Source organism: Mirounga angustirostris, unplaced genomic scaffold (assembly GCF_029215605.1).
Source record: "Mirounga angustirostris isolate CCGP_5_RB_7025 unplaced genomic scaffold, mMirAng1.0.hap1 SCAF_2, whole genome shotgun sequence".
Lineage (NCBI taxonomy): Eukaryota > Metazoa > Chordata > Mammalia > Carnivora > Phocidae > Mirounga > Mirounga angustirostris.
The window spans coordinates 38,228,108-38,252,665 of NW_026991710.1; the positions used below are offsets into that span (position 1 = coordinate 38,228,108).

At 36.0% G+C, this 24,558-nt stretch overlaps 1 protein-coding gene across 1 annotated transcript in view; it reads right to left on the reverse strand.

Annotated features, from left to right (window-relative positions):
* The window catches only part of GABRG1 (gamma-aminobutyric acid type A receptor subunit gamma1), a 75,078-nt gene that overhangs the window by 25,943 nt on the left and 24,577 nt on the right, over positions 1 to 24,558 (reverse strand). The window contains exon 3 of the mRNA XM_045879466.1: positions 18,729 to 18,796. Within this exon, the coding sequence (XP_045735422.1) occupies positions 18,729 to 18,796 (68 nt within the window). The remainder of the gene's footprint in view (positions 1 to 18,728; positions 18,797 to 24,558) is intronic.

Sequence of the window (24,558 nt, forward strand, 5' to 3'; positions counted from 1 at the left end):
CTCATAATACATAATAATGAAGTATATTTATTCTGTAGATGCTTAATCATATTATTTAGTAACATTAATGGATTGAACATGCATTTAGGGGGCCAATGAGCCTTCATATAAGATGTCACTCGTGTACTTTCTCCCTGAATCGTGTGGAAAATACTTGGACATCTTTACAACAGTTACCTTTAACTCTTATTCTGACCGCCTGCTTCTCAGGCCAGATATCTTTTCTTTGGAATAAATTATGACTTATCTAAACAACCACTTCAACTTAGCCATTCAGGGTCTACAAGTGTAACCTGTGTTAATGCCATGGCTTCTGGTTTTAACAGTAAATGCAAATAGAAGGAAGCCTTATACTCATTCTATGGTGGATCCTAAAAAGAGTATTTAATAACATTATGTGGCAGAATTACTTTGTACTTTTGTATGGAATCCAACAGTAGAAACTGCTTAAGATAAAGGATGAGGCTTACCTGCTAGGATTATAGGTTGGCAAAGATCCAACATTGGTTGGTAAAGGGAACATCATGCTACCTGATAGGTATACTTGGCTGCAGTGTTTCTAACTCATAGGGCATTAACGGCTGCACTTGGGAGGGAACTAACATGTGTAGGGGTGGGATTTAGCAAGCAGCTATGAATCCTGCTTAGCAACTGATGGGATCTTTTTTAGAATACCTGTTGATAAAGTGCTAATCTCCATTGAAAGAGTTATGATTTCTAAAGAGTAAACTCCGAGCAGAGAGTCTTGGGGGAAATGGGAAAATTTTTCTACCCATAATTATTCCCTCAGTCTAGGACCAAGAAGAGAAAGATATAGAGCATGTGTCTTGATAATCCAACTTTCTTAAACCCTTTGCAGATGCTAATACCTCCAAGCTCTTTTAAATTGCTAATCCTTAATAAGTGTTTCACTGAGATAAGAAGGTCATTAAAGTCTGTGCTATTTTTATGTAATCGAAAAATCCAATTTCATTTACCCATTGTACTAGTATAACTTCTGGAAAATGATCAAAGTGTGCTATTGTTCTTCGTGTCCTTATTTAGAGGTTATAATTATCTGCATAAGAAAGAAGCAAAAGAAACATGAAAAGGAATGTCCATTCACTCAGGACAAGTCCAATAGCTTCTAGTATAAGCATTTTGCAGTAAGGAACAGTGCATTTAACATTCGAGATCCAATGTACATTATGACACTTTGTTTTCTTCCAAGTTAGCTGAGAAAACAGCATTAGTGAATAAAGGTGAAGAAGTGAGTCATCTTGATTTCTGACTCAGTCAAATCAAAACATAGTTGATGAAAGTGTGTGTCCTATAGTCTTCTTACTACGTGGTCAGACTTGCAATTATGCACATGTCTCACATTTAATAGAACTAGTTAATTCAATATTATTGTCTTTCTACTAATGGAAGAAACTTCACACAAAATGCAGACCTGCCTAAGTAATTAATATAGGTGCATAATTTCATCATGAAGTTTGTTTGATCCTCATCTGGTCTTCACACCCTGGCATTAATCTCTCCCTAAACTAGCTATTACTGTGGCCAAAATAGCATGCTGGGCCAAATAATGGTTTACAGTACATTAGATACTGAGGCTACGGACATGTAAAGGAAGGGTCCAGGCACAGCTAATCCACAGCACAAATAGCTTTAGTGGTAAAAGTTCATAGATAGCTGCTCCACTTTGCTCAGTTATTATAAAAGTCTGATTCTTGGTACTATCACAATATGGTAAGTAAAACCTTGGTATTATTCTAGTTTTCAAATAGAAAAAGAGATAAGGAAAAAGATGATATGTCAGGACAAACCTGAATTCATCCAGAAAAACACTGAGAGATATTTAAAAAGTAGACATGAATTCTGGGTTCAGTTACCAAACTTTTAGGCTCTTACTTTTATGTCTCTAAATGTAAATTGCCAAAAGAATATAACATCATGTGCACTCATCACTTAACTTTTTAACAAATATTTTTCAGTGTTTAAGTTACTTCTATGTTGTTCTGGGTTTACAAAGATGAAAATGGATCCTACCTGTTACGGATATACTATATATAAAATAAAAATCAGAAATTAATAAAACTTAGGAAAGGTACAGTTAAAGAGAAATGGAAACAGTAGAGGAAACTTAAGGAAGACGTTATGACAGAAGTTGTATTTAGCCTGAACCCTGAAGGATATATGAAATTCAGATACATGCTGGGGTCAAATAATAAAAGTGGGGAGGAAGTAAAGGTAGTAAAATGTAGGGCATAATGGGGAAAAAAGAATGTAAGTCATATATAATGAAAAAGTGGTGCATTTTCTGTCCATCAGGGAATGTGCATTCCTCAGATATACAGAAAATTCTATATCTGGAAGAGTTTTTGAAAACAATTACCTAAAATTACCAGTTACCAATAATTGACTCTGGAACCTAGGCACAGATCCATCCCCATGTATTGCTGAACTGAGTATTATGAACTGAGAGTCCTAATACTTCACATGTTAATTTTATGCACCATACTTAATAATACATTTCCTATTAGATATTTCTTCTATAATAGTCAATATACAATTTCTTTTTTAAAAAAGATTTTATTTATTTATTTGACAGAGCGATACACAGCGAGAGTAGGAACATAAGCAGGGGAGTGGGAGAGGGGGAAGCAGGCTTCCCATGGATCAGGGAGCCTGATGCGGGACTTGATCCCAGGACTCTGGGATCATGACCTGAGCCAAAGGCAGACGCTTAACGACTGAGCCACCCAGGCGCCCCCAATATACAATTTCTAAGAATAAAACATCAAACAAATAATCACAGACAGCTAAACTTTACAAAGGATTTACAAATTAAAAAAAAAAAAAATTCCCAGGCCTTAAAAAGTTTATAGTATACTAGAGAAGATAGAGTTAGATTCTAGATTTATATAATAAGTTACGTAAAATCTGGGGTGGGAACAATTCTTATGAACCTGTTTCAGTCAGGGTTCTCCAGAGAAACAGAAGCCATAAGATGGATGGAATGGATGGATAGGTTGATGGATGGACGGACAGAGACAGATATAACAGATAGATTTATCTTAAGGTTTTGACTCAAGAAATTGTGGGGACTTCAAAGGCAAAAACTTGCAGGGCAGGCCAGCAGACTGAAGAACAGAGAAGAGTCGATGTTTCAGTCTTAAGTCAAGAGACCAGTCTGGTGGTAGAATCTCTTCCTCCTCGAGGGACCTCAGTCTTTTTTCATAAAGCCTTATCTGATTGAATGAAACCCATCCACATTATAAAGGATGAGCTGATTTACTCAAAGTCTACTGATTCTCACATCTAAAAACTGTCTTCACAGCAACATCTAGACAAATATCTGGGTACACATAAAATGGACACATAAAATAGACCATCACAGAGTTATAACATTAGGAATGGACATTCATCGATTCAGGAAGCCTTAAAAAATTATGCATGTGTGTATTTGCTAGACAGATTAAAATGACTAATTTTTGTGGCAGGAAGAATCATATTTCCCCAGTTCATGTTTCTGTGTAGATCTACACTCTTCATTTTTTCCCATCTCTTACTCACTCTACCTCTCAGAGAAGTCTGTTCCATATTGCTCAATTGGCTAAATGTAATATATAAAAAAATCATTTCTTAATAAATTCTTGTCTCTTTTTCATTCTTTGAACTCCAAATTTGATCTGAAAAGACTCTCTCCAAATCTCAATGGAAAGTTAGAGTCAGTGGGTGCACAGAAGTGCTGGCAAAACCATGAGTCCAGATCCCTAACCCTATTCTACATCCCCACTTCAATCACTAATTAGAAAGGTTTGTTTGCCTGTCTTCTACGCCTATTTGTCAGTGGATTTAGAATCTGTGCAGAGGGATAAAAATAGATTTTTTGGTCCTTTCAAACACCAAATATGCTCCAGAACATATAGATTACCATTTTTTTTTTCCCTACAGATATCCACTTGTTAAGAAGTTCTCAGATTCAATTTTGGCATTGCATAAAGGTAATAAAATTTGGAATTCTGTTTTTCAACTATAGGATTCCCAAATTAAGCCATACGATTTATGTTTATTTATGTCATATGTTTTGCAAAGTAATTCCAAAATGCTATCTGCCTTAAGATTGCTGCATGAGATCAAACATACAATAATGCCTATTCCCTGTACCATTCATAGGAGAATAAGAGGTGTGGCTGTCCTCTTACCAGACATCTACTGCTAGGATGAGAAAAGTCTTGGACATGTCAATAATATCTCTATCAGTCTATCATGAGAAATCCATTACTTCAGATCTTGAAATTTTAAACAATAAGGTCCTCTAAGCATTTATAAATGTGTGAATTTAACCTTCCACAGTTATGCATGCCCTGAGAAGTTTCATCAAAATTATGACCTACTGATACCAAATATCACACGGAAGGACAATTTCTTGAAAAAATTCAAGGAACTTTCCCAATGCATGGGCATCAAAAGGTTGTTTACGGTCATCCCGCTCTTCTGAGATGGATATAAAAGAGGAAAGGATATGCACATGAAGTGTGTGTCATCTGCAACACAGGGAGCTGAAGTGAGAAACAAAGACAATCTGGAAGGCAAAAGAAAGGCTTTCTAGATTCACCATAGCACTGCATCAGTCACAAAGACGGAAACTTAAACGGCTAGAGAAAAAGCACCCAAGTGAAAAATCTAACATATAATCAAGAGAAATCCAAATTCTTTTCAGTGTGGATAGTTGGACTATTCTGAATTCATGAGGTGAGACTGCATCTAGAGGGGGGCAGTTTAGTGTAGTGATTAAGGATGAATGCTACCATTGGGAAGTCTTCTGGGGTTTGAATTCTGAATATAACAATTTTCAGTTGACCTTGAGTAAATTTCCCAGCTTGTTATGGCTCACTTCCTTCTCTCGAATCCCTGCTGTCTATAATACATAAGGTTCTTGCTAATATTTAATGTAAATTACTTAAAAGAATGATTTCACACATAATAAGTATTCTATAATATTACGGTCATAATAATGAAGGAAAGACGTCATATCATTTTAAAAAGGGGGCAACAGGGCCTTTGCAAACATTCCAATTTACAAAGATTATAAGACACAGCCATGTAATGCCTCCTCTGGAAGACATGAACATTTTATAGAAATAGTTTTATTTTTGAGGAGATTTCTTCATGTATAGAGACAGCCAGTTCCAATACCAAGATTCTAAGTCATAAAAATTCTCTAGCTTCTGGAAAGCTATAAATATTCATATTATTAGCTCATCTGCAGAATTGAATCACCTAGTCAGTTTTTGTTTCATGAAATATTTGGCCCACTCAAAACTTGGGACACCAACTGAGTCTTGTTTTTCTCCTACCTCAGTGGCCACTCCTTCTCAGTCCCTTTTGCTAGTTCCCCTGCATCTTTCATATGCCTAAGCAATGCAGTGCTCCAGTTTAATAATACTCAGTTCCCTTCTCTTCACTCCCAAGATAATCTCATCCAATCTCATGACTAAGTATCACGTATATAGTCTGAAGAATGCAAAGGCTATATTCCAAGTGCAAATACTTCCCTTGAAATCCCAACATGCATGTATAACTGCCTCCTTAATGTTTTTATTTGGATAGCTAATAGACACCTCAATCTTAAAATTTCAAAATAGAACTCTCGATCGTCAATATCTTCCAAAAAAACCCCAAAACAGCAACAATAAAAAAACCCCAAAACAACAACAACAAAAAAAACCTCTTGTCTCTCTTCTCCATTTCATTAAATGATAACTTTATTCTTCCAAGTTTTCAGTGAAAAAATCTTGTACTCATTCTTCATGCCCCTTTTTCTCTACAATTCCACATCTGGTCTTCAAAATACCTTGGTGTCCCCATTTTCAAGTTATTTACAGATTCTGATAAATTCTCATTTGTTTCACAATCATCAACTTTTTCCTTGATCATTGCAATTACTTGTAACTAGTTTCCCTGCTTCCACAATTAGCTTCCTATAGTTTATTCTTCACTCAGAAGGATAATGTCTCATGGAAAATATTAAGTCATATCACTCCTCTGATCAATCAACACTTTTCTATCACATTCCCATATTCAGTCAGACAAAAAACAAAAACAAAAACAAAAACAAAACCCAATATCCTTTCAATGTATTAAGGACTCCAGATGATCTGAAACCTAATACACCAACTTTTCCTACCTCTTTTTACCCTTGTTAATTTTACTACAAACACTACTGTTCTCCTTGTTGTTCCATGCACATTCTTATCTCAGAGCCTTTGCTCCTGCTATTCCCTCTGGCAAAGCACTCTCCAGGTATCTGCTTGACTTTCTTCTTTAACACTGTTGATTTCTATTTAAATGTCACCTAGTGGGTGACACTTCCTTTGGCTACTACATGCACTAGAACTTCACCACCATCCTGACCCTTCTTCCTATCAAGTGTTTTGCCTCATTTCTCTTTATTCATTCATTACCACTTTATATGTTTTATATTTACTTATTTTATAGTGCCTCCCAACTAGAATGTAAGCTCCATGAGGGCAAAGGGTATTTGATTATTCAATACTATAATTTGAACTCCTTTTTTAAATCAAGCATTCTTCTTTTATTTATTTTTTGTTTTTTTATTTGAGTATAATTGACACATGATATTACATTAGTTTCAAGCATATAACATAGTGATTCAACAACTCCATGTGTTAACATACTCAGATCACTGCAAGTGTAGCTACTTTCTGTCACCATGCAATGCTATTACAATACCATTGACTATATTCCCTATGCTGTACTTTTTATTCATTCCTATGTCTTATTCATTTCATAACTGGAAGACAATATTTCCCATCACTCCCCCCTTATCCATTTTGCCCAACCTCTACATCCCTCCCCTCTGGCAAGCCTTGTGCACTCTTGGTGGGAATGTAACTTGGTACAACCACTGTAGAAATAATATGGAGATTCCTCAAAAATTAAAAATAGAAATACAATATGATCCAATAATTCCACTACTGGGTATTTACTCAAAAATAATAAAAACACTAATTTGAAAAGATATATACACCCCTATGCTTATTGCAGCATTATTTACGATAGCCAAGATATAGAAGCAGCTCAAGTATCCACTGATAGATGAATGGATAAAGGAGATGTGAGATATGTGTATATATACACACTATGGAATATTACTCAGTCATAAAAAGGATGAAATCTTGCCATTTGTGACAATATGGATGGATCTAGAAGGTATGCTAAGTGAAATAAGCCAGACAGAGAAAGACAAATACCATATGATTTCACTTATTTGTGGAATCTAAAAAACAAAACAAATGAATAAACAAATGAAAAGCAGAATCAGGGCGCCTGGGTGGCTCAGTTGGTTAAGCGACTGCCTTTGGCTCAGGTCATGATCCTGGAGTCCCTGGATCGAGTCCCGCATTGGGCTCCCTGCTCAGCGGGGGGTCTGCTTCTCCCTCTGACCCTCCCCCCTCACATGTGCTCTCTCTCTAATAAATAAATAAAATCTTTAAAAAAAAAAAAAAAAGCAGAATCAGACCTGTAACCTCAACTCTTAAAATAGTGTCTGGCATATAAAAGACAATAAGTAGTTGTTTATGGGATAAATGGATGATACATATATTTTAATGCCTGCTGTCTGTAATGCATTTGACTTAATCTTCAAGAATTAGGCCAAAATCTCATAAATTCATGCCTGAGTTCATAGTTACATAGGTCTATGATCTAAACTAAATTCATAGTTACAGGTCTATGATCTAAACTGGAGTTATACAAATACTGTTACCTCTGCAACATGTGAGAGAATGTTACATTCTAAAGGGGGAACATATAAATACACAGCATGACATCTGGAAAGAAATCATCTTCATGGTTACTATTAAAAACATGGTAAGGAATTCTCTGCAACAGATGATTGATATTCAAGGGAGGACTCTGCTTCCTAGAGAAGCCCTATCACCAATGAACCATCTGTGTTCCATCTACATGGGCAATATTTACCATTGATTGGTTCAATGCTAGATAGCTAGATTCTTTGCTCTGTGGTCTGAGTGTGACAAGTATTCCTGCATCTGTAGTTACACTGTATTAAAAATATATTCCTCTATACTTGTATATTGAAATTTATTAAGAGGATAGATCTCGGGATGCCTGGGTGGCTCAGTCAGTTAAGCATCTGACTCTTGGTTTCAGCTCAGGTCATGTTCTTGCAGTTGTGGGATCGGGCTCCACATTGGGCTCCTTACTCAGAGTGGAACCTGCTTCAGATTCTCTCTCTCTTTCTCTCTCCTGCTCAGTCTCTCTCTCTCAAATAAATAAATAAAATCTTAAAAAAAAAAAGGAAAAATCTCAAGAGCTCTCACCACAAACACACACACACACACAAAGAAAAAAAAAAAGGTAACTATGTGAGGTGATGGATATGTTAATTAGCTCGATTATGGTGATCACTTCACAAGGTGTATGTATATCAAAACATCAAGTGGTACACCTTAAATATATACAATTTTTATTTGTCAATGGTACATCAATAAAGCTGAAAAAGATTTTCTTGCTGTTAAAATTAGTCTTCCTATCTAAGCAAGATGGAACATTATATTTGGAAATGATATATTTAGAGAGAATCTGCATATCTCAGGTTTTAAATTATTTATATTAATTACCACTTTATAGATTCTTTCCATTGTCCATATTCTTAATGCAGAAAATGAATTTTCTGACACTGTCAGTCTGCTGCTAGAATGGCATTGTTTGTACTGCTTTAGAAGAACTGATTGCCAGTGTTTACCTCAGTAGTTTGAATATAATGTGCATATCAGAAAGCTGAGTGTTCTTATGAGAAAATCCAAGGTTTAGCACACAATTTGCAGAATTTCCATTATAGAAATTTGTCATAATTTCCATAATAGCAAAACATCAAATGTCAAGACATTTAAACAAGTTCTTTCTCCTTCACATTTTAATTAAATTGCAGAGCAAATGATGTTTGCTCAGATTCACTGCCAATCTAGGCCTAAAACTTTAGTATTTTATTAAAATCATTTCCACTAAAAAATATAAAAATAACATATTGAATAAGAGATAAGGCATTGTCTTTTAATTATATGCACAATTTTAAATACATGTCAGATAATCAACAAAATGAGTCTGGATACCTCAAAAGAGGGTATTGTAGTGAGAAGTTGTGATGTAGTGTAAAGAACATTGGTTGGTTGGAATCAGGAAATCATACCATAGTTCCAAATCTGTGACTTTCTAGAATATAATGCTGACCAAGTCACTTACTCTGTCTCTCTGGAAAAATGAAGGCAAGAGGCAAGATCGTTATTATGATCATCCTGAGCTCTAAAGCCTGGTGATCATGAAAACATTATTGATCATGAGAATGTTATAAAATGTTAGAAATTAATTTTAAAAATGTTTTAAACATGGGGCGCCTGGGTGGCTCAGTCATTAAGTGTCTGCCTTCAGCTCAGGTCATAATCCCAGGGTCCTGGGATCAAGCCCCGCCTGGGGCTTCCTGCTCCGCAGAAAGCCTACTTCTCCCTCTCCCACTCCCCCTGCTTGTGTTCCCTCTCTCGCTGTGTCTCTCTCTGTCAAATAAATAAATAAAATCTTAAAAACAAATGTTTTAAACATAAACAAGGATAAAGGCTAAAATGAACATGATGTTTTTCAATGACCCTTCCCCATAAAATTACTTTGAGATATATGTGTTTTTGTTACTTTCATTTAATCCCACTTAATTTCCGCTAAATTGATTGTTGAAAATGGCTTCAGGCAATGGCCGCCAAACTTGGTTGACTAGAAATCTTTGAAGAGCATCTCAACATTATGATTCCAGATCCCTGTCATGAATTACTGAATCAGAATCTCCTGGAGTGATGACGGAGAATTTGGATTTTTCTTATTAAGAAAAAAAATATTATTTTCTTATATATAGTTTGGGTTATAAAGGCTGGGAAGTTTTTGACAAGAGGCTATCCTTTCCTCAATCCATTTATATACTATATCCACTAGTTTTCGGCACAGCAAAAAAACAAAAAGCCAAAAAACAAAAAGAAAAAAAGAAGAAAATAAAAGAGAGAGAGAGAGAGAGATCCTTGCTGTACAGAATAATAGATCTCTAACTGTGAACCTTAGGGCATTCAAACACCTTTTGCAGTCAGTATCTACAGATGGGAAAATTTATGTAGCATTCCCTCAAAATGAACCATGTAGGCTGCCATCTCTCTAAATATAAGCTCCCTTTATTAATCAGCATATGAGAACTTGTATGTATGTGTGTGTGTGTGTGTGTAATTAAGAGGAGTTTGTTTTTTAACATTCAACTAAAATATGTACCTCTACACAATTTTAGAATGTAGCCTTCTAAAAGCATGAAATATTAACCCTTTGAAGTTACCTTAGGCCATGTCGAAGTACTACCACATGTGCAAAACTGCCTTTTCTTAGACATTTATTGTTTTGTTATGTTTTTATATTACTAGCAAAGCATTAGCACTTGTCACTCTGCTTCTATAAATAAATTTTATATTGAGATACAAAACAATTTAAGTTGTTGCCTATTAACTTTGGGTTCAGTATTGAAAGTCCCTGGTAGGTACCATATAACCCAAATAATTCAATTTCAAACAAAGGGGTAAAAGGAGGGGAATCAAGAGGTATGTCTGAGTCAATTATAATAAATGAAATAGTGACTTGGAGCAGCTGGGAAGAAAACAAGACTAAAACCAGCTATTAATCACATGTATGAAAGTCACAAGTTGAAACAGCTATCTAGACCCTCATTCTGCCAGAACTTTCCCTTTTATGCCTAGCCTGAGGCCAGACCTACCAAGTAGTATGGGCTCATTCTACAATATTCTATATTTACTAATTCATAAAGGACTCAAATTGGAACTAACCCGGGACTCTCTACCTTGAGGCTTATCATTAGAAAAGAATTCAAAATAGAAACCTCCAAAATCTGACCAAGCTGTATCAGAGATCTCAGAGGTGTTTATACGCATATTCTAAGGAAATAATTATGGGTGGCCAGTGGATTTTGATAACATTACTTTTAATCACAACAAATTGGAAACATTCCAATTGTTAAATAATGGATTATTAATATATTATGGTACAAATACATCCCCTAATATTATGTGATATTTAATGACATTTTTTAAAAAGTAATTAAGTGGAATAACAGTCATGATATAATAAGTGGAAAGTTACAAAGTTATAAAACAATATGTGTAATATTACAGCATTTGGTAAAACTATGTACATAAAGATATTAAAATGATAGTAACAATAGTTACACTGGATAGTTATAATCTAAATTTTTTTCCTTTGGCCTAAGTGGAATTTCTAATTTTCCCATATTGGACATGTATTTCTTTTATAAGAAGAAAAAAAACACAATTTTTATGGTGGTTTTTTTTTTTAAGAAAAAAATCATAGGGTCACCATTTGTAACTTAAAATAAGTATGGGCTCATACACTGCATTCTTCCTGGCACTTCCCCTTCTGTTTTGATATGATCTGCATTTTTTTAGCCATCTTCCCCATTAGGTTTTATGCCTCTCTGAAGGAAGGAGGTCATAGCTTTTATAACTTAGCAGCCAATACACCAACTGTCACAATACAGGTAGTAAATAAATATAAGACAAACAAAACCACAAAATAAAAATTAAAATGAATTTGTGTACATCAAGAAATAATAAAATTATTTTAATAAGTTTTGGAGATTCAGAGGTTAATTTAATTTCCTTAATTTTAGAACTTTAACTTCCTATTTATGGGGCAAATGAGCATACTGGATCAAAGAAGCATAGAGATGAAAATAACACTCATTCGTTTATAAATTTTAATTTTATCTCTGCTAGTGTTGAATCAAAAAGTACGTAAATTTTATGTTGTTTTAAGATGAAGCTTGTGAAAAGAAATAGATTTTAGAGTATCTAATGCCAAAAAAATTAACATAATGCAGAAATAAAAAAATTAAATCCATGGAAACAAGCTTTAAAATATTGTACAAACCAAGCAAATAAACTTAAAATCGTTAAATATAAATGCATTTCTTCAAGTACTTTAATTTATCACAGCCAAGAAAACAAAAACCCTTTGTCTTCCCTCCATTAGCATATTCAGGTCAATTATCCAGATACAAAAGTGTGTGTGTATACACACACACACACACACACATATATATATATACACATATATATATATTCTATGTTTTTGCTGTTTCATAATTCCTCAACTTAATGTACTTGGCAAGGAGCAACTAATTCCTGTTAATATAGTAAAAGGAATAAACAGGGTTTTTTTGATATGTAGAAGCTATGCCTAATGCATTACCTCCTTGAATCTAGAAGCAGCAGGGGCAAAAAAGAGAGAGAACGACAGAGAGAGAGAGGTAGAGAAACCAGTTGACCATTAGCACCAATTGCATGAAACACTGAAACTGTTCCTTGCAGTGTAAGAAATTCTTGAAGAAAAATCTCTGTGTGGGCACCAGCTTTCTCAATATATCTAGAATGTTTAAACACAAGTTATATGTCTGGAGAGTTTATTATCAAAAATGAGTGATAAGATAAAGTAAAAAAAAGTCAGCCCTCACCATTTGCATGCACATTATTAACTATACCCCCCTCACCATCACCCTCCCCCCACACACACATTTGATACTTGGCTGATCCACTTAAATGAATGGAACAAAATTTGATTGCTGGGAAAATCCTTTATTTCCACTCCATAATGAATCATGTTTATGACTTTTGTAATGCTACATATACTTTTGTTTAAGAGTGTTTTGTTTTGGGGATTAAAAAAATAAGTGTTTTGTTTTGGGACGCTTCGGTGGCTCAGTCATTAAGCATCTGACTTCAGCACAAAATATGGTCCCAAGACCCTGGGATCAGCCCCACATGGGGCTCCTTGCTCAGCGGGGAGCCTGCTTCTCCTTCTGTCTGCCCCTCCCCCGGCTTGTGCGCGCGCATCTGCACGCATGCACTCTCTCTCTCTCTCTCTCTCTCTCTCTCGCAAATAAATAATTTTTTTTTTTTTAAAGAGTGTTTTGTTTTTCTTTTATAGGGAAGATTTGGATTTTCCTTTTCTGGTAAAAGGAGTCTGAAAAGGGGGATTATTTTTAAATATGCCTACACTAGCCATGAAGAAAGCATCCTGGTTTTTGCTAAGTTTATTTAAGGGTTTGTGTCCTGCTGACCGTCTTGTAGGTATCTCCAGCCAGTGGTGATTTTGGAGTCCAGCCCAGCTGGTGCCCCAGCTACCTTCTAAGTTGTGCCCCCCATAACTCGTGCCCTGGTTCCTCTGCTCTGCCTCCATTACCAAGACCAATCGCAGTTTAATGCAGGAAGGATCTAGTCAGCTTCAGCTCCATACTCTAGGACTGTGTGATGTATCACTCGGGCAGCTAGAATGATATAAAGTGAGTTCTTCAGACATCAACTGGGACCTCATTCTTTTTTTAAGTTTTGATTTAAATTCCAGCTAGTTAACATACAGTGTAATATTTGTTTCAAGTGTACAGCAGAGTGACTCATCATTTCCATACAACACCTGGTGCCGGTCACCTATTTCACCCATCCTCCCTCCCCCTCCTCTCTGATAACCATCGGTTTGTTCTCTACAGCTAAGAGTCTGTGTCTTGGTTTGCCTCTCACTCTCTTCCTCCCCTTTTTTCCCCCTTTGCTTATTGGTTTTGTTTCTTCAATTCCACATATGAGTGAAATCACATGGTATTTATCTTTCTCTGACTGACTTATTTTGCTTAGCATAACACCCTCTAGATGCATCTATGTCATTGAGCTTGCTTCTCTCTCTGGGCCCATGCTTTCCAAGTGCTCATATCAGTAATCTCTTAATATTGGACTAAATAAGGGTGTACCAGTTTCTATAAGTAAACCCATGTCCAAATCATACCTGTAATTTTCTTATTTTTTATTGCCAGAAATATTCAGAAAGGGGTTTTTTTTGGCAGGGGAAGTTCTATTTAAATGTTTTGTGTTCCCTTTTAACCAACAACAAAAAGAGAAAAAGAAATTTGCCCTTCCAAACAGGAGTCTCACTTCAGAGAGGAGTGGGCATGCATATTGAGAGCTGGGAAGTGTCTGTCTCTCCAGGCTGCTCTTCCCAGCCCTGCCACCCTGGGGTTGGATGGCCAGTCCAAGGAGTTCACTTTATGGGAGCCCTAGGAGGCCTTGGAATGAGTGAGGGAGCAAACTCCCACCCTGCAGAGAAGGACTTGGTCTCTTCTGCAGGTAGGGACATGAGCATGTGGGGCCTGGTGGTTCCAGAGGAGAAGGGAGTGGAAAGGTTAGATCTGGAATGTTCCATGGAAGCTCCAGGGCCTCCAGGTCTGGAAAATATGTTTGCTAGAAAAATAAGATGCTTTGGGAATTTCTGCAGTCTGTGTTCTCCACCTACCCATGAGAAACCTACTGTCTTGGCCAAAAGAACAGCAGGGAGGGAGCAGAGGTTGGAGGCCAGGCACTGGTCTGGCCTCAGTGGAAGATTCCAGAGAAGAGTGAGGCAGGCAGCCATCTTTGGTTTCCTGGGTCCTCCTCCTGGCAGCTGTAGAGACTATGAAAACCCCCACCCACCTGGCCATTGAGATGTGGGCTCCCAGGCTGTGGGCAGTGCTAAAAGAGGAAGGCTGGCCATCTGTCATAGGCTGGTGGGTGCCCAGGCCCTGGACCCTCAGAATAGGATGCCCAAGGGGAGCAGGGCTAGCTGAACAAGCAGGGGGCCTGGGGACGCGCCGCCTGCTAAGCTGGCCAAGGCACAGTGGTCATGGTTGGCAGTGATATAGGCCACGTAAGCCATCACATGGGGGAATGTAGTTCTGCTCTGGATGTGTGCAGCAGGTGTGCCATGGGACCCTTGGCAAAGATGGCTATGTCCTCCCTGTCATAGGTCTCAGGGTGCACAGGCATGGGAGACTGCACCTGGTAATTGCTGTGAGCATAGTCCACCATGGAGACATTCTCTCGCTCATGGCCTACCACTTGTAGCCAGGCCCATTGCCATACAGGATGGCAGTGAAGGACTTCTTGTCTGTATTGCTTACCATGGGGGCCAAAGATAGAGTTGTCAGGGGGGTGTACCTGCCAAAGATGAAGACATGGGAGTGGTCCACAGTGACAATGGTCAGTGTGTCTTCCAGGGAGGTCATGGTGTATGCCTACCCAATGGCCTGGTGGTATTTCTACCACCTCGTGCAGAGCCTGCTTGGCCTTTCCCTCTAAGCTATACCAGGAATTTTCATCTATCACTGTTTCTGTACTTATTCCCCTTGTGTTTTTTATATATAAAGATTTTTATTTATTTATTTGAGAGAGACAGAGAGACAGAGAGAGTGAGCACATTGCTGGGGGGTAGGGCAGAGGGAGAGGGACAAGCAGATTCCCCGCCTATCAGGAAGCCTGCCTTAGGGCTCGATCCCAGGATCCCAAGATCATGACCTGAGCCGAAATCAGACGCTTAACCGACTGAGCCACCCAGGTGCCCCCTTATTCCCCTTGTGTTTAGCCTCCTTAGTTACCCATAATTTCATCTTGGATTCCCTAGATGTCTTACTGATTTTGACTTGATTCAGAGAATTGCTATGCCCTTTGAACGCTGTATTAGCTAGTCAGAGGAAAAGCTGCTATTGTTTTATTATTCTAAGACACTTACCCAAAAGAATAAAATCACATAATTTCTCCAAAGCCCCCAAAATTAAGAAGTTAAAAAACATTTAAATCCAGGCTAATAACCTCTATTAACATTTTTTTTTGCCTTCAGTTCTGATTGTATATTTTTGTTGTTTATATTTAAGATTTTTTTTATTATTAACTTTTTAAAAATTTTAATTCCAGTATAGTTAAGATACAGTGTTATATTAGTTTCAGGTGTATAATATAGTGATTCAGCAATTCTATACAGTTCTCAGTACTCATACATAACTCAGAGTTTTAATTACAGCACACATAGTTGAACAGCCTCTATCCAAATTATTTTATTCTTGTTCAGTCCTCATTAGTGCATCTGTTACTCATTTTGAATTTAAATTCTCAAAATGTAAGCTATAGAATTAATCTATTTATTGACTAAATTATACATTTGTTCAATGTTCAATTATTGAATATCCTACTTTTTTGGTAGTGATACCACGATTGAAGTCATTAATCTAACCCTGAAAAAAGGTAAGGAAAAGCATATCTTATTATAGAATAATGTTTTAGGTCTTACCAGTAATCTAAAGAGATATTATTTATTATAGCCAGTCTTAAAAATAAATAACCATTTTTCATGAAGCCAAATATTGGCTAATTAAAAAAAAATAAAACCATTAAGCTAATACATTAATTTTGTTCCTTACCAGTAACTTAAATTGTATGAGTTGTTAAGGGGGGAAGGGGAAACCTATCCTCTTGGTTGCTTAATTACACTCAAATCTGCTTGCTTGATTACACTCATATGCAAAACAATGTTGTTCATTTTATGAAAACTGAATTCTAATTTTCCTGCATTGTTTAGTTAAAACAGTCTTCTATGTAAACTGCTCCTTATTAATCCCCAGTATGACAATGTTTCTCTTTTAATAAACACTAGCAAGTATTCTATGTCTTCTTTTCTTGTATGTGCTTTAGTATCACCAGTTTTAATAGCAATTTCATTTAATTAGCTTTTTAAAAAACTATCACTGGCCAAGATTATAAGTATGTAGTTCGCCCTCCTGGGAAAACTAAATCTTTAATACCATGAAACTTTTATATAGGAAGATCATCATAGAAGTTTCTCAGTAGCCATTATTTTTTTTTTTTAAGATTTTATTTATTTATTCATGAGAGACAGAGAAAGAGAGAGAGGCAGAGGGAGAAGCAGGCTCCCAAGGAGCAGGGAGCCCGATGCGGGACTCGATCCCAGGACCCTGGGATCACGACCTGAGCCGAAGGCAGACGCTTAACCATCTGAGCCACCCAGGCAGCCCTCAGTATTCATTCTTGTCAAAGTATCTCTGGAATATGAATACAGCCTTGAATCCTATTTCTCTTTATTTTAATGACCACATTTTTTTAAAATCAATTCATTCAAATTAAAAACAAGAATCCAAGACTAAACATATACAATTCAGAAAATGTAGACGCCCATAAGCTCTAATGGGCCTGTCTTCTTTAAGCATTGGTTAATTGGAAACTAAACATTGTAAGATTCTCCTAAGAAGAAAATTAGCATTTTAATAATCTATTACTTTATAAAATTTCATATTTGCATAGTGTTAAATTAATACACACAGGCATAGAGAATGCTTTAGCTTTACAAAAACCAGCGGTTTGTTTAGGAAGTCAATTGGGACAGAGCCAATACTCGAAAACGTATTGGAACTTTCCTTCGCCTTGGTTTCTTTGCCACTGTTTTGCCTCCATTCTCTTGCCAACCTTGCTGATTCTTTTACCATCTCAGCTTCATCTCTCAGGTCCTTAAATGTATGTGTTCCTTAAGGTCTGATATTTATTCCTTTTTTCTTCTCTTTACTTTAAGACTGTTATTCCCATCTCTAAGAAGTTTAGCTAATTTCTGACAAATATTTGTTCCAGCTCTAACTTTCTCCTGAGAGCTCCTCATTTCAGATTCTCAAATTCAACTTATTTCCACAGCCAATTCCTATTCCTTTGCAATAAGGAGACAAAGATGTCAGCTATGGTGTGGCCCAAATGTTGTCAGTACAGTAGTCAATGCAGGCAGCTGTGAAAGTTAATGACAATCATGTGAACATCATATTAAGTAAGAGAAAAAACGGGGCTGACAGTAATCATCAGACACAGGCAACTGTTAGGCATGATGGCCATTAAGATAAAAAAGAGGTTAAGGTCTATAAGAAAGGGATGATTTGACTATTGTACTAATGAATAAATGAGGTAAGAGAGAAAATCAGCAAAGTTTTAAGAATTATCTTTGGATGGTGTTATGGGCTGACTAGTGTCCCCCTAAAATTCATATATTGAAGCCCTAAACTCCAGTATCTCAGAATATGAATTTGGGATTACCTCAGAATAGAAGATCTATTGACCAGACTACAGCAACCTCTTAACTGGTGTCTCTAACCCTCTTAATGGTCTTGTCCATCTTCCACATTGTTGGAAAGTGATTTATTAAAAATATAAATTCACCTATGATACCCTCCTGATGAAAAGTTTCCATCATTTCTCTGATCTAAGGGAATACAATTCATATAACACACACTTCCTATTATGGCTGAGAAGACTCTCCTTAATAAGGACCATAGACATTCTGTCAGCCTCACTTCCTTACTTGCACTTTATGTTCCAGTGTTATCAAACCCCTGGAAGTTCCCCTGATCTTATCAGGTTGTTGCATTCCTCCATCATCTTGTGCATGCTCCCACTCTGCCAGTAAGTCCTTTTCCTTCTCTATTTTCCCCTCAGTCCTTGTGGTTATCTCTCTCCAGATTTCTTCAGGGATCTACTCGTGATGGATGAGGTGATAATTTTTCATGCCCTAGCATAGTTCCTACCAACACAGCACATTGGAGTAAGAGGTTACACATTCTTAGATATGGGATATTTTAGCACTAGTCCCTGAACCTGGCACACATTCATTTCACAGTTGCTCTGAACTCTTTCAGGATAAGCTATCAGAATTCATCACATATCCATTCTATTATTGGGGTATATACTCAAGAACTCTATGGCAGACAATTATTTTTAATATTCATCACTCACCATATTTATGGGATCAACTGGTCCAATACTGTTTACATAAACGTCAGTTTCAATTACTGTGGGCCTCACTGCAAAATACCAACACAAAGAATGGTCAAAGATAAGATTAGAGGTTGTGTTAAATAAATCTTAGCTTTAAATAAATCTTCATAAATAACATTTACCATTTAAATAATAAAATATTCCTCATTGGGAAATTAAGAAACATTGCCCATTACAAAAACACAAATATCTTTTCAGTTAAAAAATCAATTATGTACGTAAAAGTTAACATTTTTAACTAAAAACATTAAGTATTTTTTTATTTTATTTTAGAGGGAGAGAGAGAGAGAGAGAGCATGAGCAAGGGGAGGGGCAGAAGGAGAGGGAGAGGGAGAATTCCAAGCAGAATCCATGCTGAATGTGGAGCCTGACTCAGGGCTTGATCCCAGACCCTAAGATCATGACCTGAGCTGAAATCAAGAGTTGGATGCTTAACCAACTGAGTCACCCAGGCACCCCTAAAAACACTTTAATGTACAACCTAAAAAAGTTATAAATATCTAAATCCTTCATTAAAATTAAGGAAGTAAATTCAATAAAATTTACTAGATAATTTACTCTCTGCTACATGATAGGGTTTTAGAATTCGAATGGATATTAGAACCTAAATATTACGCAATCCTACTTAATGCCTATCAGTGGTGTGTTGGTAACTGTTTAACAGCCTTGTTCCCATAGTGGGAAGCCCTGATTTGTAGATTTTGCCGATACCCATGGGTAAATATTCCCACAATAGTTGATTTAAGGATACAAACGTGAAGTCACTGAATGCAGAGTTGGGACAGTATCTAATAAATAGCTATTGTGAGCCAGCAAAAGGATGTTCTAGCACACAATGGGACTTGAAGCATGGGTATGAGGATTGAAGGAGATAATGTCTGTAAAGCATCCACCTTCAGGTCTGATTCTTATGAGGAGCTTCATAAATATTTGTTCTTGCTTCTTTCTTCCCTGTTAACAACATTCCTTTATGTTGTTTATGCTGGCTCCAGAACTAAGTGTATTTTTGTCTAAATTTCACAGAGTGTATTGTAGAGATGTCACTGTGGATTTCATCTATTGTGTTTTGTACATAACCATTTGTGTTTTCCCAGTTAGTCTTAAGTGCTATGTATTGTATATCAGTATTTTTATAGTCTATCAAAATGTGTAGTGCAGATCCAGCCTTTTAAGTGTTTATCAAATGACATGATTAATGAATACCTGCGATAATATTGGATTATGGTTTTTAGTTTGCTATGAAAAGTATTTTCTCATGGTTTACTTTATTTCCCCTGTCCCACCAAATAAAATATAAAGAATTCATTTACTAATTTGCAAATACTTGTTGAAGAGTGAATGTAAAGGGTTCACAATGTAGACAAGAAGAAGAAAACCATTTCAAGAAGAAAACCTATCATATCTCACAGAGATTTTTATAGAGATGATGCAAACAAAATAAAGCAGAAAAACCTCCTTGTAGATTGTAAGTTTCTATAATAAAGTGGCATGTTTAGTAACACTTACTCAGTTCTCCTTTCTAAAGTTTATCTGACTTCCCATTTTTGGCCTAATATTTATCATTCTTACAATTCAAACGCTATGTTCGACCTGGCAGGACACACCTCCCCTTCTAACACATAGCTAAGCCTGCCTGGAGTCTCTATCCAGCCCCAAGCCCCCTGTCTTGGAAACTTCCAATTTGGCAGATTTGCCATGCTAGCAAGAATTCAATGGAAAACTTGAGGTATTTTGAAAAACAGTGATTATATAATTTTAAAACAATATTTAATTTTATCCTTTGCAATTAAAAAACACACTACACTTAGAAAAACATAATAATGTTTACATAGTTTGGTTTTCCTCAGGTAAAGATTTTATTACATGGTATATACCATATTTGTTAAAAATAGTTTTAGTATGCAAAAGTATAAGTCTCTAGACCTATACAATACATGGTAATGTAATTCAATCTGCTAGCCAACAATTAGATTTCTTAAATAAAAGTAGGTCATATGATTTATAGAAGGCTTTATAATTTAACTTAGGCTGATGACTTCTGAGATGATTTGCTTTAATTGTTTGCCATTTATTTTTGACTATGAATTGAAGCCAATAAATATCATACAATTAAGCTAGTTTTAGCTAGATTTACAGAATGGATTTTATGAAAGCCAATTAATTTTAAAAAACATACGTTTATTAGTTCCATTTGTAAGTATATTTATTACCAGTTATAAGCAATTAAGCGCAATGTACCAGACTTATTTAATTAGATTTTTTTCAGTTCATCTGATAAATCAACGAACACTGAACATCTCTTTATTACATGATAAAAAGGGCTGAACATTGCCTATGCTGAGAAATAAATGATTCTTGGGGGCATTTTTATTTATACGACATACTTTTCACATATATAGTATAGAAAGTTTTAGATATGAGTGTTCTATCCTGGTTTCCTGATATCAGTATTTCCTTAACCAATCATGAGACAAATATATAACACTAGAAAAGTATTAACTTTTGCATTAGGGCATGAGCCACAGTGAAATATTTCATGAGCAACAGAAATCACGTTCATCTGAGATAAGACAAAAGAAGAATCACATTAGTGAGTCCAATGTAGATCATTGCTATTATGAAGATATTCAATAGGTAACTTAATAAATGTATATTTGCAAACTATGAGTATTTCCTTAGTTATTATGTACCCTATTTTATGACTTGGGGCTGCTGGTATTTCATCTAGTTCTTTATATGTTTTGTTTTGTTTTTAATTTTTTTATTTGGCAGAGAGAAGGAGCACAAGTAGGCAGAGCGGCAGGCAGAGGGAGAGGGAGAAGTAGGCTCCCCACTGAGCAAGGAGCCTGACTCAGAGCTGGATCCCAGGACCCAGGGATCATGACCTGAGCCGAAGGCAGACTCTTAACTGACTAAGCCACCCAGGCGCCCCTCATCTAGTTCTTTAAACTTCAGTCCCAAAACATGAGAAAGAATAAGTCTGAAAGGGAACTAAAATATTTCAGATTAATTTTAAAACCCCAGCTAGAGATGATATGCTTCAAAATATAAAGAGGAAAACAACAGAAAACTGTCATTGTTCCTTAATAATGACTCATCACCACTTTTATCGATTCATACTATGAACAATACTTGTGGGTGAAATCACTTAAAATATAGGCTTCTTGGTAGAGTAAGTACATTTTCTTAGCTCTATGATTTTCTCAGTACAAAGTTTGTTCAATTGGAGGATTTTAGTGATACTTAAAAAAGAAAACATCAGATATCCATTCAAAAATAAAAGAGGAGACTAAAAGGAAATTGTCATTCCAGGCTCATTAAACGATCTTTAGGAAGAGGGCACAGACTATGTTTAATTCTTCAACGCACATGGAGATGAAAGATCGCTTTTTTTGTGACAGCATAATAATGACGGAAAGAAACGTAATACCCTAGCAAATTACATTTTTGATAGATGAAAGGCAGGTAGAGAGGACACTGGATTATTTTTGCAAGGCCTCTTTCTGCGTTGTGATTCTAAGTACTTTGCTTTAAGTATCTCAGCAGAATATAAGATAAACTCTCAGTGGGAATGAATATAAGAAAGAATGGACATTCCGAGCAACTTAAAGAAAATGCAGAGAACAGTAAGAAGAAGCAAAAAAGAATTTAAAAAGAAGAAAGCAGTTGGATCAATGAAGTTTCCACACTCAGCTTCCATGTAGCTAAGGCAAAACAGAAAACAGCCAACTGTAGAAATGGGTAATCAGTTTTTAATCAGAAGATATAAAATAAAACAGATTTTAAAAATACTTCATAATTGTTTTAACCATGCTTTCTTAGATGACATATTCAAATGGCTCTAAGATACCTTTAGCAGATTGTGTAGCTTCTGGGTCACTTTTGTATATTAATTCAGATTAATTAATTAATTAAGGTTAATTAAAAATTAACTCGGGTCAATTAAAACCTCTAATCCTGGAACATAAGTTTAACAGTCTTTTCTGTTGTGACAGAATAGGCATTAAAAAAAAAGAAATAGCTCCAATGATTTATATGTTACCGTTAAAATACACAGACTTTGAAAAAACCATAACTAATATGTTTTTCTTGCCCTAGAATAGACAGTGGGGTTTCTCAAACCAAAGATATCCCAGGGGTCCAGATACTTCTTCCCAGGCCTTGCTAACAAGGAAATGTCAACTAACACTCACCATCTCCTTCTGCAGGTTACATATGGATACGTATGGATGAAAAGGTACATATGGATAAGTAAGCTCTTAAGTGCAGTCTAATACTTTAGCCAATAGATACCAACACAATAAGCCAGAAACGATACTAACCCAAATTTTGGATAGAAGAAAATGCCTACAAAGAGCTCTTCAATTGTTAAGTCATTTATTATGTATGCTCTGAGATGAACAGATAAAATGCTACTATGCGATGTAATGTATGGGGATTAACATAACAATAAAAAATTTAAAAAATGCTACTATGCAAGGTACATATGCCTACTTAAATTTAAATAGAAATTAATTAAATTAAAGTAAAAATGTATTCTCTTAGCCATATTAACCATATTTCAAGTAGTCCGTAGCCAATAACCAATATCAAGTACTCAGTACACATACATATGACAATTTTAATATATATTTAATAATCTATTTTAATGTAATATAATTCATACATATATTTAATCAAGTATATATATATTTAATTTATGGAAATGTCATCTTAGGAAAATAGAAGATGGGCTTCTCCTTCTATAGCTAAACATTTCTTTAGACAGCAGACTTAGCAACCTGCTCCTGCTCCTATATCTGATCCAGGGGGGATAGGGCGGTGGGAAGAAAGTTAGAAAGGACTGATGGGATCTAAATAAAGAAAAGCAGTGGAGTGTCTGCATACCTACTCTTTAGTGTGTCTAGGATACTGTAATTTCTTGTGAGTATAACTCACATCGAAAGAAACTGACTAGGCTAGAGGGATCTCACCAGTTTTTTGACACAAGAAAGTTGTACACCAGGAGCATGATCTTGATGAAAGGAGCTAAGGCGGGTGGAAGAGAGAACCATCTCAATTCACCACGTCAAGGAAATAAACAGTTAAAATGCCTATGAACAAACAACAAAAACCAATCCTACCCTCCTACCCATAAAACTTGTTATTTATACAACTGCTTCTCAAAGTACATCAAGGGCCAGTTGGTGTGTGCCAGAAATGAAGTGAAAACTCACAAGACAAAGGTTTCAACTGCACCCAATTAAATGAACACAAAGACCATTCCTCTTCATATCTCCTGCATGTTCCCATCACTAAGAACCTAGAAGAGTAAAGCAGATTGAATAAAAGAGCAGATGACATCTGCTCCCTTCCTCACCCCACCAAGTCCCTCTCTGGTGGCACTCGTCTACCCTGTGTCCTGGGAGAGTGATAGCATTAATTCTGTTCAGATATTAATTCCTGGATTAGATCAAACTATATCAATCACTGAAACTTCTTGGAAAGCCATAGACTCTACCCAAAAAGTTGTTAAGAAATGAAAAGGATTCAACATACAGTAGTTGAAAATTTACTAGAATTATACAACCTTTACTAGAATTATAAAACCTTAATGTCAATTTGCCATTAAGTTTAAAAGTCTTCAGTAAGTTCGCTATATAAGTTTTCATAACATCAGTGAAGAATAAAGATGCTAATGAAATTTTGGACAGAAAGGAATGCCTGCAAAGAGCACCTCAACAAGTAAGACATTCATTATGTATACTCTGAGGTGCACAGAGAAAATGCTGCTATGCACAGTATGATT